At 44.6% G+C, this 14146-nt stretch overlaps 1 protein-coding gene across 2 annotated transcripts in view; it reads left to right on the top strand.

Annotated features, from left to right (window-relative positions):
- The window catches only part of fam91a1 (family with sequence similarity 91 member A1), a 97547-nt gene that overhangs the window by 51026 nt on the left and 32375 nt on the right, over positions 1–14146 (top strand). For both annotated transcript variants that reach the window (XM_042310577.1, XM_042310578.1), the window contains 2 exons: positions 2952–3038; positions 4786–4915. In XM_042310577.1, the coding sequence (XP_042166511.1) occupies positions 2952–3038; positions 4786–4915 (217 nt within the window). The remainder of the gene's footprint in view (positions 1–2951; positions 3039–4785; positions 4916–14146) is intronic.

Raw genomic sequence — 14146 nt, 5'->3', positions numbered from 1 at the left:
GTAGTAGTAATAATAACAGTAGTAGCAATAATTGTAGTAGCAGTAGTAGTAACAGTAGTAGTAGCAGCAATAGTAGTAGTAGTAGTAGCAGCAATAGTAGTAGTAGCAGTAGTAGTAACAGTAGTAGTAGCAGTAGTAGTAGCAGTAGTAGTAGTAGCAGCAATAGTAGCAGTAGTAGTAGCAGCAAGTAGTAGTAGTAGTAGTAGTATTAGCAGCAATAGTAGTAGTAGTAGTAGCAGCAATAGTAGTAGTAGTAGCAGCAATAGTAGTAGTAGTAGTAGCAGTAGTAGTAAAAGCAATAGTAGTAGCAGTAGTGGTAACAGTAGCAGTAATAGTAGTAACTGTAGTAGCAGTAGTAGTAGTAGTAGTAGTAGCGGTAGTGGTAACAGTAGCTAGTAGTAGTAGCAATAATAGCAGTAGTAGTAGTATCAGTAGTGGTAACAGTAGCTGTAGGTGTAGTAGCAGCAATAATAAGTAGTAGTAGTAGCAATAATAACAGTAGTAGCAATAAGTGGTAGCAGTAGTAGCAGTAGTAGCAGCAATAGTAGTAGTAGCAGCAGTAATAGTTGTAGCAGTAACAACAGTAGTATCAGTAGTAGCAGTAGTAGTAGCAGCAGTAGTAGCAGTAGCAGTAGTAGCAGTTGTAGTAGTAACATTAGTAGTAACAGTAGTAGTAGTAGCATTAGTAGTTGTAACAGTAGTAGTAACAGTAGCAGCAGCAGTAGTAGCAGTTCTAGTAGTAGCAGTAGTGGTTGTATTAGCAGTAGTAGTAGTAGCTGTAGCAGCAGTAGTAGTTGTGGCAGTAGCAACAGTAGTAGTAATAGCTGTAGTAGCAGTAGCAACAGTAGTAGTAGTAGTAGTTGTAGCAGTAGTGGTTGTATTAGCAGTAGTGGTAGTATTAGTGATAGTATTAGTAGTAGTTGTAGTAGTAGTAGCTGAAGTAGTAGTAGTGACAGTAGTAACAGTAGCAGCAGTAGTAGTAGTAGTAGCAGCAGGTTGCAGTAGTAGTGGTAGTAGTTTAGTAGTAGTAGTAGTAGTAGTAGTAGCTGTAGTAGCTGTAGTAGTAGTAGCTGTAGCAGCAGTAGTAGTAGCTGTAGCAGTAGTAGTAGTAGCTAGTAGCAGTAGTAGTAGTAGCAACAGTAGTAGTTAGTAGTAGTAGTAGTGGTTGTATTAGCAGTCGTGGTTTTATTAGTGGTAGTGGTAGTAGTAGAGTAGTAGTAGCAGCAGAAGTAGTTGTAGTAGTAGTTGTAGCAGTAGTAGTAGTTGTATTAGCAGTAGTGATAGTATTGGTGTTAGTGGTAGTAGCAGCAGTAGCAGCAGCAGTATAAGTAGCAGCAGTAGCAGCAGTAGTAGTAGCAGTATAAGTAGCAGCAGTATAAATAGCAGCAGTATAAGTAGCAGTAGTAAGTAGCAGTAGTAGTAGCAGTAGTAGCAGCAGTATAAGTAGCAGCAGTAGTAGTAGCAGCAGTAGTAGTAGCAGTAGTAGTAGTAGCAGTAGTAGTAGCAGTAGTAGCAGCAGTAATAGTAGTTGTAGTAGTAGTACTAGTAACAGTAGTAGTAGCAGTATCAGTAGTAGTAGTAACAGTATTAGTAGTAGCAGTAGTGGTTGTATTAGCAGTCGTGGTTTTATTAGTGGTAGTGGTAGTAGTAGAAGTAGTAGTAGCAGCAGAAGTAGTTGTAGCTGTAGCAGTAGTAGTAGTTGTATTAGCAGTAGTGGTAGTATTGGTGTTAGTGGTAGTAGTAGCAGCAGTACTAGTAGTAGCAGTAGCAGCAGCAGTATAAGTAGTAGTAGCAGTATAAGTAGCAGCAGTAGTAGTAGCAGTAGTAGCAGCAGTATAAGTAGCAGCAGTAGTAGTAGCAGCAGTAGTAGTAGCAGTATAAGTAGCAGCAGTAGTAGTAGCAGTAGTAGCAGCAGTACTAGTAGCAGTAGTGGCAGTAGTAGTAGCAGTAGTAGCAGCAGTAGTTGCAGTAGTGGCAGTAGTAGTAGCAGTAGTGGCAGTAGTAGTAGCAGTAGTGGCAGTAGTAGCAGCAGTACTAGTAGCAGTTGCAGCAGTACTAGTAGCAGTAGTAGTAGCAGTAGTAGTAGCAATAGTAGCAGCAGTACTAGTAGCAGTAGTGGCAGTAGTAGTAGCAGCAGTACTAGTAGCAGTAGTGGCAGTAGTAGTAGCAGCAGTACTAGTAGCAGTAGTGGCAGTAGTAGTAGCAGTACTAGTAGCAGTAGTAGCAGCAGTACTAGTAGCAGTAGTGGCAGTAGTAGTAGTAGCAGTAGTGGCAGTAGTAGTGGCAGTAGTAGCAGCAGTACTAGTAACAGTAGTAGTAGGAGTAGTAGCAGCAGTACTAGTAGTAGCAGCAGTACTAGTGGCAGTAGTAGTAGCAGCAGTACTAGTAGCAGTAGTGGCAGTAGTAGTAGCAGTACTAGTAGCAGTAGTGGCAGTAGCAGTAGTAGTAGCAGCAGTACTAGTAGCAGTATTAGCAGCAGTACTAGTAGCAGTACTAGCAGCAGTACTAGTAGCAGTAGTAGCAGCAGTACTAGTAGCAGTAGTAGGCGCAGTAGCAGTAGTTTTAGCAGTAGTAGCAGCAGTAGTAGCAGCAGTAGTAGTAGCAGTAGTGGTAGCAGCAGCAGCAGCAGTAGTAGTAGCAGCAGCAGTAGCAGTAGTAGCAGCAGTAGTAGTAGCAGTAGTAGTAGCAGCAGCAGTAGTAGTAGTAGCAGCAGCAGTAGTTTTAATAGTAGCAGTAGTAGCAGCAGCAGTAGTAGTAGTATTAGCAGTTGTATCAGTAGTGGTAGCAGTAGTGGTTGTATTAGCAGTAGTGGTTGTATTAGTACTAGTAAGTTTAAAGCTGGACTGAGTTCCTTTTTGGGGGGACGGGACCCCCGTTCCCCTCCTGCGGACTCCTCGCCCCACAGTTTGGTAAACACTGTACTAAAACCATGTCTCTGTTCTCCCCCTCAGAACCTGAAGAGCCATGCGGTCACCATGTTTGAGGTGGGGAAGCTGTCAGACGAGACCCTGGACAGCTTTCTGATGGAGCTGGAGAAAGTAAGCTTGTGTGTGGAATTGAGCTAGAGAGTAAGCCTTCATTACTTGGCTCCATGGGAACTAAACCAGTCGCTGGAGGTGGCAAACCAATTTACACAGAGGGGCCGTAGAGGGGGACACAGCGTTTTTGGCAACGTAATATGGCAACACAACAGGGTCACAGGGGCAGACTCAAATTTGTACACATGAAAGACACAGGAAAGAATATACACACACAAACGGCGAGGCCCAAAGGTATTTTGACCATGTTACTATCCCCACTCTCTGTCTGTCTCTCTCTCTCCTCCGTCAGGTAGAGAGCATGGCGGAGGGCGAGGCCCAGAGGTATTTTGACCATGTTACTATCCCCTCTCTCTCTCTGTCTGTCTCTCTCTCTCCTCCGTCAGGTAGAGAGCATGGCGGAGGGCGAGGCCAAGAGGTATTTTGACCATGTTACTATCCCCTCTCTCTCTCTGTCTGTCTCTCTCTCTCCTCCGTCAGGTAGAGAGCATGGCGGAGGGCGAGGCCCAAAGGTATTTTGACCATGTTACTATCCCCACTCTCTGTCTGTCTCTCTCTCTCCTCCGTCAGGTAGAGAGCATGGCGGAGGGCGAGGCCCAGAGGTATTTTGACCATGTTACTATCCCCTCTCTCTCTCTGTCTGTCTCTCTCTCTCCTCCGTCAGGTAGAGAGCATGGCGGAGGGCGAGGCCCAGAGGTATTTTGACCATGTTACTATCCCCTCTCTCTCTCTGTCTGTCTCTCTCTCTCCTCCGTCAGGTAGAGAGCATGGTGGAGGGCGAGGCCCAGAGGTATTTTGACCATGTTACTATCCCCACTCTCTGTCTGTCTCTCTCTCTCCTCCGTCAGGTAGGGAGCATGGCGGAGGGCGAGGCCAAGAGGTATTTTGACCATGTTACTATCCCCCTCTCTCTCTCTGTCTGTCTCTCTCTCTCCTCCGTCAGGTAGAGAGCATGGCGGAGGGCGAGGCCAAGAGGTATTTTGACCATGTTACTATCCCCTCTGTCTGTCTGTCTGTCTCTCTCTCTCCTCCGTCAGGTAGAGAGCATGGCGGAGGGCGAGGCCCAGAGGTATTTTGACCATGTTACTATCCCCACTCTGTCTGTCTCTCTCTCTCTCCTCCGTCAGGTAGAGAGCATGGCGGAGGGCGAGGCCAAGAGGTATTTTGACCATGTTACTATCCCCTCTCTCTCTCTGTCTGTCTCTCTCTCTCCTCCGTCAGGTAGAGAGCACGGCGGAGGGCGAGGCCCAGAGGTATTTTGACCATGTTACTATCCCCTCTCTCTCTCCTCCGTCAGGTAGAGAGCACGGCGGAGGGCGAGGCCCAGAGGTATTTTGACCATGTTACTAACCCCTCTCTCTCTCCTCCCTCAGGTAGAGAGCACGGCGGAGGGCGAGGCCCAGGGGTATTTTGACCATGTTACTAACCCCTCTCTCTCTCCTCCCTCAGGTAGAGAGCACAGCAGAGGGCGAGGCCCAGAGGTATTTTGACCATGTTTACTAACCCCTCTCTCTCTCCTCCCTCAGGTAGAGAGCATGGCGGAGGGCGAGGCCCAGAGGTATTTTGACCATGTTACTATCCCCTCTCTCTCTCCTCCGTCAGGTAGAGCGGAGGGCGAGGCCCAGAGGTATTTTGACCTTGTTACTAACCCCTCTCTCTCTCCTCCCTCAGGTAGAGAGCACGGCGGAGGGCGAGGCCCAGGGGTATTTTGACCATGTTCCTAACCCCTCTCTCTCTCCTCCCTCAGGTAGAGAGCACAGCAGAGGGCGAGGCCCAGAGGTATTTTGACCATGCTCTGACCCTCAGGAACACCATCCTGTTTCTCCGCTACAACAAGGAACTAACCACCGACCAGGGCCCTGACCTGCCTAACAACGGTAACTAACAACACAGCTTATACCCTTTTTCTTTAGTTAGGAAGCAATCACATAATGCTCACACCCTGTTCTGTGTGTTAAAAGTAGTTAGAATTCAAAATAAAAGTTGTTGGAAAAGTTATGAGATAGTTTGTATGCAATAGTATGATAACACTGAACAACTATATAAACACAGCATGTAGAGTGTTGGTCCCATGTTCCCATACAGACAAAAAGCTTATTTCTCTCAAATGTTGTGCACAACTTTGTTTACATCCCTGTTAGTGAGCGTTTCTCCTTTGACAAGATAATCCATCCACCTGACAGGTGTGGCATATTATTAAAAAGCTGATTAAACAGCATGATCATTACACAGTTGCACCTTGTGCTGGGGATAATAATAAGCAACTCTAAAATGTTCAGTTTTGTAACACAACACAATGCTGCAGATGTGGCAAGTTTTGAGGGAGTGTGCAATTGGCTTGCTGACTGCAGGAATGTCCACCAGAGCTGTTGCCGGAGAATTGAATGTTCATTTCTCTACCTTAAGTCATCGTTTTTGAGAATTTGGCATGACGTCCAACCGGCCTCACAACCTCAGACCACGTGTATGGCGTGGTGTGGGCGAGCGATTTGCTGATGTCAACGTTGTGAACAGAGTGCCCCATTACGGTGGTGGGGTTATGGTATGGGCAGGCATAAACTAGGGACAACAAACACAATTGGATTTTACAGATAATGGTAATTGGTCATTTGAATGTTGAGATACCGTGATGAGATCCTGAGGCCCATTGTCGTTGCGTTCATCATCCATCACCTCATATTTCAGCATGATAATGCACGACTCCATGTCACAAGGATCTGTACACAATTCCTGGAAGCTGAAACTGTCCCAGTTCTTCCCTGGCCTACATACTCACCAGACATGTCACCCATTGAGCATGTTCGGGATGCTCTGGACCGATGTGTATGACAGCATGTCCCAGTTCCCGCAACTTTAAAGCCACTGAAGAGGAGTGGGACAACATTCCACAGGCCACAATCAACAGCCTGATCAACTCTATGTGAAGGAGATGTGTCACGCTGCATGAGGCAAATGGTCACACCAGATACTGACTTGTTTTCTGATCCACTCCCCTACCTTTTATTGAAAGGTATCTGTGACCAACAGATGCATATCTGTATTCCCAGTCATGTTAATTCCATAGATTAGGGCCTAATGGATTTATTGAACTGTATTTCTTCATATGAACTGTAGCTCAGTCAAATCTTTGAACTTGTTGCACTTACATTTTTATTCAGTATAGGTAGTAGTTTTAACATCCTGTCTAGTTATTAGTGTTTTTATAGATAGTAGTTTTAACATCCTGTCTAGTTATTAGTGTTTTTATAGATAGTAGTTTTAACATCCTGTCTAGTTATTAGTGTTTTTATAGATAGTAGTTTTAACATCCTGTCTAGTTATTAGTGTTTTTATAGATAGTAGTTTTAACATCCTGTCTGGTTATTAGTGTTTTTATAGATAGTAGTTTTAACATCCTGTCTAGTTATTAGTGTTTTTATAGATAGTAGTTTTAACATCCTGTCTGGTTATTAGTGTTTTTATAGATAGTAGTTTTAACATCCTGTCTGGTTATTAGTGTTTTTATAGATAGTAGTTTTAACATCCTGTCTGGTTATTAGTGTTTTTATAGATAGTAGTTTTAACATCCTGTCTGGTTATTAGTGTTTTTATAGATAGTAGTTTTAACATCCTGTCTGGTTATTTGTGTTTTTGTTTAGGGGTGTTGGGTAATCAAGGGAAGTTTATTGATATTCACTTATTGTGAATGTTTATTTTTCAGTGTAAATGAAATACTCCAGCCAACAGAACTGAGTGTGTAATATAATATAATACTCCAGCCAACAGAACTGAGTGTGTAATATAATATAATACTCCAGCCAACAGAACTGAGTGTGTAATATAATATAATACTCCAGCCAACAGACCTGAGTGTGTAATATAATATAATACTCCAGCCAACAGAACTGAGTGTGTAATATAATATAATATAATACTCCAGCCGACAGAACTGAGTGTGTAATATAATATAATATAATACTCCAGCCAACAGACCTGAGTGTGTAATATAATATAATACTCCAGCCAACAGACCTGAGTGTGTAATATAATATAATATAATACTCCAGCCAACAGAACTGAGTGTGTAATATAATATAATATAATACTCCAGCCAACAGAACTGAGTGTGTAATATAATATAATACTCCAGCCAACAGAACTGAGTGTGTAATATAATATAATACTCCAGCCAACAGAACTGAGTGTGTAATATAATATAATATAATACTCCAGCCAACAGAACTGAGTGTGTAATATAATATAATATAATACTCCAGCCAACAGAACTGAGTGTGTAATATAATATAATACTCCAGCCGACAGAACTGAGTGTGTAATATAATATAATACTCCAGCCAACAGAACTGAGTGTGTAATATAATATAATACTCCAGCCGACAGAACTGAGTGTGTAATATAATATAATACTCCAGCCAACAGAACTGAGTGTGTAATATAATATAATACTCCAGCCAACAGAACTGAGTGTGTAATATAATATAATATAATACTCCAGCCGACAGAACTGAGTGTGTAATATAATATAATATAATACTCCAGCCAACAGAACTGAGTGTGTAATATAATATAATATAATACTCCAGCCGACAGAACTGAGTGTGTAATATAATATAATATAATACTCCAGCCAACAGAACTGAGTGTGTAATATAATATAATACTCCAGCCGACAGAACTGAGTGTGTAATATAATATAATATAATACTCCAGCCGACAGAACTGAGTGTGTAATATAATATAATACTCCAGCCAACAGAACTGAGTGTGTAATATAATATAATATAATACTCCAGCCAACAGAACTGAGTGTGTAATATAATATAATATAATACTCCAGCCAACAGAACTGAGTGTGTAATATAATATAATATAATACTCCAGCCAACAGAACTGAGTGTGTAATATAATATAATATAATACTCCAGCCAACAGAACTGAGTGTGTAATATAATATAATATAATACTACTCCAGCCAACAGAACTGAGTGTGTAATATAATATAATATAATACTCCAGCCAACAGAACTGAGTGTGTAATATAATATAATATAATACTCCAGCCAACAGAACTGAGTGTGTAATATAATATAATACTCCAGCCAACAGAACTGAGTGTGTAATATAATATAATACTCCAGCCAACAGAACTGAGTGTGTAATATAATATAATACTCCAGCCAACAGAACTGAGTGTGTAATATAATATAATACTCCAGCCAACAGAACTGAGTGTGTAATATAATATAATATAATACTCCAGCCAACAGAACTGAGTGTGTAATATAATATAATACTCCAGCCAACAGAACTGAGTGTGTAATATAATATAATATAATACTCCAGCCAACAGAACTGAGTGTGTAATATAATATAATATAATACTCCAGCCAACAGAACTGAGTGTGTAATATAATATAATACTCCAGCCAACAGAACTGAGTGTGTAATATAATATAATACTCCAGCCAACAGAACTGAGTGTGTAATATAATATAATACTCCAGCCAACAGAACTGAGTGTGTAATATAATATAATATAATATAATACTCCAGCCGACAGAACTGAGTGTGTAATATAATATAATATAATACTCCAGCCAACAGAACTGAGTGTGTAATATAATATAATACTCCAGCCAACAGAACTGAGTGTAATATAATATAATATAATACTCCAGCCAACAGAACTGAGTGTGTAATATAATATAATATAATACTCCAGCCGACAGAACTGAGTGTGTAATATAATATAATATAATACTCCAGCCAACAGAACTGAGTGTGTAATATAATATAATACTCCAGCCAACAGAACTGAGTGTGTAATATAATATAATACTCCAGCCGACAGAACTGAGTGTGATGAAAACAACATCCAGACTCTAAATTCAGAATCAACAGACCTTCTGTTTGTGTTTATATTGCTGCTGTATGTGGTTAATCTCTGTGTGACACCTCCGACAGGGTTTTGGTTAATCTCTGTGTGACACCTCCGACAGGGTTTTGGTTAATCTCTGTGTGACACCTCCGACAGGGTTTTGGTTAATCTCTGTGTGACACCTCCGACAGGGTTTTGGTTAATCTCTGTGTGACACCTCCGACAGGGTTTTGGTTAATCTCTGTGTGACACCTCCGACAGGGTTTTGGTTAATCTCTGTGTGACACCTCCGACAGGGTTTTAATTAATCTCTGTGTGACACCTCCGACAGGGTTTTGGTTAATCTCTAATGTGACACCTCCGACAGGGTTTTGGTTAATCTCTGTGTGACACCTCCGACAGGGTTTTGGTTAATCTCTGTGTGACACCTCCGACAGGGTTTTGGTTAATCTCTGTGTGACACCTCCGACAGGGTTTAATATAATCTCTGTGTGACACCTCCGACAGGGTTTTGGTTAATCTCTGTGTGACACCTCCGACAGGGTTTTGGTTAATCTCTGTGTGACACCTCCGACAGGGTTTTGGTTCATCTCTGTGTGACACCTCCGACAGGGTTTTGGTTCATCTCTGTGTGACACCTCCGACAGGGTTTTGGTTCATCTCTGTGTGACACCTCCGACAGGGTTTTGGTTCATCTCTGTGTGACACCTCCGACAGGGTTTTGGTTCATCTCTGTGTGACACCTCCGACAGGGTTTTGGTTCATCTCTGTGTGACACCTCCGACAGGGTTTTGGTTCATCTCTGTGTGACACCTCCGACAGGGTTTTGGTTCATCTCTGTGTGACACCTCCGACAGGGTTTTGGTTCATCTCTGTGTGACACCTCCGACAGGGTTTTGGTTCATCTCTGTGTGACACCTCCGACAGGGTTTTGGTTCATCTCTGTGTGACACCTCCGACAGGGTTTTGGTTCATCTCTGTGTGACACCTCCGACAGGGTTTTGGTTCATCTCTGTGTGACACCTCCGACAGGGTTTTGGTTCATCTCTGTGTGACACCTCCGACAGGGTTTTGGTTCATCTCTGTGTGACACCTCCGACAGGGTTTTGGTTCATCTCTGTGTGACACCTCCGACAGGGTTTTGGTTCATCTCTGTGTGACACCTCCGACAGGGTTTTGGTTCATCTCTGTGTGACACCTCCGACAGGGTTTTGGTTCATCTCTGTGTGACACCTCCGACAGGGTTTTGGTTCATCTCTGTGTGAGACCTCCGACAGGGTTTTGGTTCATCTCTGTGTGAGACCTCCGACAGGGTTTTGGTTCATCTCTGTGTGACACCTCCGACAGGGTTTTGGTTCATCTCTGTGTGACACCTCCGACAGGGTTTTGGTTCATCTCTGTGTGACACCTCCGACAGGGTTTTGGTTCATCTCTGTGTGACACCTCCGACAGGGTTTTGGTTCATCTCTGTGTGACACCTCCGACAGGGTTTTGGTTCATCTCTGTGTGACACCTCCGACAGGGTTTTGGTTCATCTCTGTGTGACACCTCCGACAGGGTTTTGGTTCATCTCTGTGTGACACCTCCGACAGGGTTTTGGTTCATCTCTGTGTGACACCTCCGACAGGGTTTTGGTTCATCTCTGTGTGACACCTCCGACAGGGTTTTGGTTCATCTCTGTGTGACACCTCCGACAGGGTTTTGGTTCATCTCTGTGTTCGACTATCATGGTCCAAACATACCAAGATGGTCGTGAAGAGGGCACCTCAAAACCTTTTCCACCTCAAGAGACTAAAAAGATTTGGCATGGGTCCCCAGATCCTCAAAATGTTCTTTAGCTGCACCGCCGAGAGCATCCTGGCATCTGACTGTAAGGCAGAGGGTAGTACAGTACATCACTAGTGCCAAGCTTCCTGCCATCCAGGACCTATATAATAGGCGGTATCAGAGGAAAGCCCATAAAATTGTCAGAGACTCCAGTCACCCAAGTTATAGACTGTTTTCTCTGCTACCACACGACAAGCAGTACCGGAGCACCAAGTCTAGGACCAAACGGCTCCTCAACAGCTTCTACCCCCAAGCCATTAGACTGCTGAACAATTCATAAAATCGGCACCAGACAATTTACACCCCCCCCTTTTATACACTACTGCTACTCACTGTTTATAATCTATGCATAGTCACTTAGCCCCCATCTACATGTACAGATTACCTCAACTAACCAGTACCCCGCACATTGACTCTGTACCGGTACCCCTGTATATAGCCTCCACATTGACTTGGTACCGGTGCCCCTGTATATAGGGTGCCCCCTGTATTTTTTTTACTTCCGGCGCCGACAGAGATGGCCGCCTCGTCGCGTTCCTAGGAAACTATGCAGTTTTTTGTTTTTTTTACGTGTTATTTCTTACACTAGTACCCCAGGTCATCTTAGGTTTCTTTACATACAGCCGACAAGAACTACTGAATATAAGATCAGCGTCAACTCACCATCAGTACGACCAAGAATATGTTTTTCGCGACGCGGATCCTGTGTTCTGCCTTACAACCAGTGTAACCGAGTGGATCACATGCAGCGACCAAAAAAAAAACGACTCAGAAAAAGAGGGAACGAAGCGGTCTTCTGGTCAGACTCCGGAGACGGGCACATCGTGCACCACTCCCTAGCATTCTTCTTGCCAATGTCCAGTCTCTTGACAACAAGGTTGATGAAATCCGAGCAAGGGTAGCATTCCAGAGGGACATCAGAGACTGTAACGTTCTCTGCTTCACGGAAACATGGCTAACTGGAGAGACGCAATCCGAAGCGGTGCAGCCAGCGGGTTTCTCCACGCATCGCGCCGACAGAAACAAACATCTTTCTGGTAAGAAGAGGGGCGGGGGCGTATGTCTTATGGCCAACGTGACATGGTGTGATGAAAGAAACATACAGGAACTCAAATCCTTCTGTTCACCTGATTTAGAATTCCTCACAATCAAATGTAGACCGCATTATCTACCAAGAGAATTCTCTTCGATTATAATCACAGCCGTATATATCCCCCAAGCAGACACATCGATGGCTCTGAACGAACTTTATTTAACTCTCTGCAAACTGGAAACGATTTATCCGGAGGCTGCATTCATTGTAGCTGGGGATTTTAACAAGGCTAATCTGAAAACAAGACTCCCTAAATTTTATCAGCATATCGATTGCGCAACCAGGGTGGAAAGACCCTGGATCATTGTTACTCTAACTTCCGCGACGCATATAAGGCCCTGCCCCGCCCCTTTCGGAAAAGCTGACCACGACTCCATTTTGTTGATCCCTGCCTACAGACAGAAACTAAAACAAGAAGCTCCCACGCTGAGGTCTGTCCAACGCTGGTCCGACCAAGCTGACTCCACACTCCAAGACTGCTTCCATCACGTGGACTGGGAGATGTTTCGTATTGCGTCAGACAACAACATTGACGAATACGCTGATACGGTGTGCGAGTTCATTAGAGCGTGCGTTGAAGATGTCGTTCCCATAGCAACGATTAAAACATTCCCTAACCAGAAACCGTGGATTGATGGCAGCATTCGTGTGAAACTGAAGGCACGAACCACTGCTTTTAATCAGGGCAAGGTGTCTGGTAACATGGCTGAATACAAACAGTGCAGCTATTCCCTCCGCAAGGCTATCAAACAAGCTAAGCGCCAGTACAGAGACAAAGTAGAATCTCAATTCAACGGCTCAGACACAAGAGGTATGTGGCAGGGTCTACAGTCAATCACGGACTACAGGAAGAAACCCAGCCCAGTCACGGACCAGGATGTCTTGCTCCCAGGCAGACTAAATAACTTTTTTGCCCGCTTTGAGGACAATACAGTGCCACTGACACGGCCTGCAACGGAAACATGCGGTCTCTCCTTCACTGCAGCCGAAGTGAGTAAGACATTTAAACGTGTTAACCCTCGCAAGGCTGCAGGCCCAGACGGCATCCCCAGCCGCGCCCTCAGAGCATGCGCAGACCAGCTGGCCGGTGTGTTTACGGACATATTCAATCAATCCCTATACCAGTCTGCTGTTCCCACATGCTTCAAGAGGGCCACCATTGTTCCTGTTCCCAAGAAAGCTAAGGTAACTGAGCTAAACGACTACCGCCCCGTAGCACTCACATCCGTCATCATGAAGTGCTTTGAGAGACTAGTCAAGGACCATATCACCTCCACCCTACCTGACACCCTTGACCCACTCCAATTTGCTTACCGCCCAAATAGGTCCACAGACGATGCAATCTCAACCACACTGCACACTGCCCTAACCCATCTGGACAAGAGGAATACCTATGTGAGAATGCTGTTCATCGACTACAGCTCGGCATTCAACACCATAGTACCCTCCAAGCTCGTCATCAAGCTCGAGACCCTGGGTCTCGACCCCGCCCTGTGCAACTGGGTACTGGACTTCCTGACGGGCCGCCCCCAGGTGGTGAGGGTAGGCAACAACATCTCCTCCCCGCTGATCCTCAACACTGGGGCCCCACAAGGGTGCGTTCTGAGCCCTCTCCTGTACTCCCTGTTCACCCACGACTGCGTGGCCATGCACGCCTCCAACTCAATCATCAAGTTTGCGGACGACACAACAGTGGTAGGCTTGATTACCAACAACGACGAGACGGCCTACAGGGAGGAGGTGAGGGCCCTCGGAGTGTGGTGTCAGGAAAATAACCTCACACTCAACGTCAACAAAACTAAGGAGATGATTGTGGACTTCAGGAAACAGCAGAGGGAACACCCCCCATCCACATCGATGGAACAGTAGTGGAGAGGGTAGCAAGTTTTAAGTTCCTCGGCATACACATCACAGACAAACTGAATTGGTCCACTCACACAGACAGCATCGTGAGGAAGGCGCAGCAGCGCCTCTTCAACCTCAGGAGGCTGAAGAAATTCGGCTTGTCACCAAAAGCACTCACAAACTTCTACAGATGCACAATCGAGAGCATCCTGGCGGGCTGTATCACCGCCTGGTATGGCAACTGCACCGCCCTCAACCGTAAGGCTCTCCAGAGGGTAGTGAGGTCTGCACAACGCATCACCGGGGGCAAACTACCTGCCCTCCAGGACACCTACACCACCCGATGCTACAGGAAGGCCATAAAGATCATCAAGGACATCAACCACCCGAGCCACTGCCTGTTCACCCCGCTGCCATCCAGAAGGCGAGGTCAGTACAGGTGCATCAAAGCTGGGACCGAGAGAC

This window comes from Oncorhynchus tshawytscha, linkage group LG31 (assembly GCF_018296145.1).
Source record: "Oncorhynchus tshawytscha isolate Ot180627B linkage group LG31, Otsh_v2.0, whole genome shotgun sequence".
Classification (NCBI taxonomy): Eukaryota; Metazoa; Chordata; class Actinopteri; order Salmoniformes; family Salmonidae; genus Oncorhynchus; species Oncorhynchus tshawytscha.
Note: the sequence above shows the minus strand (reverse complement) of the source record. Positions and strands in the feature narration are given on the sequence as shown.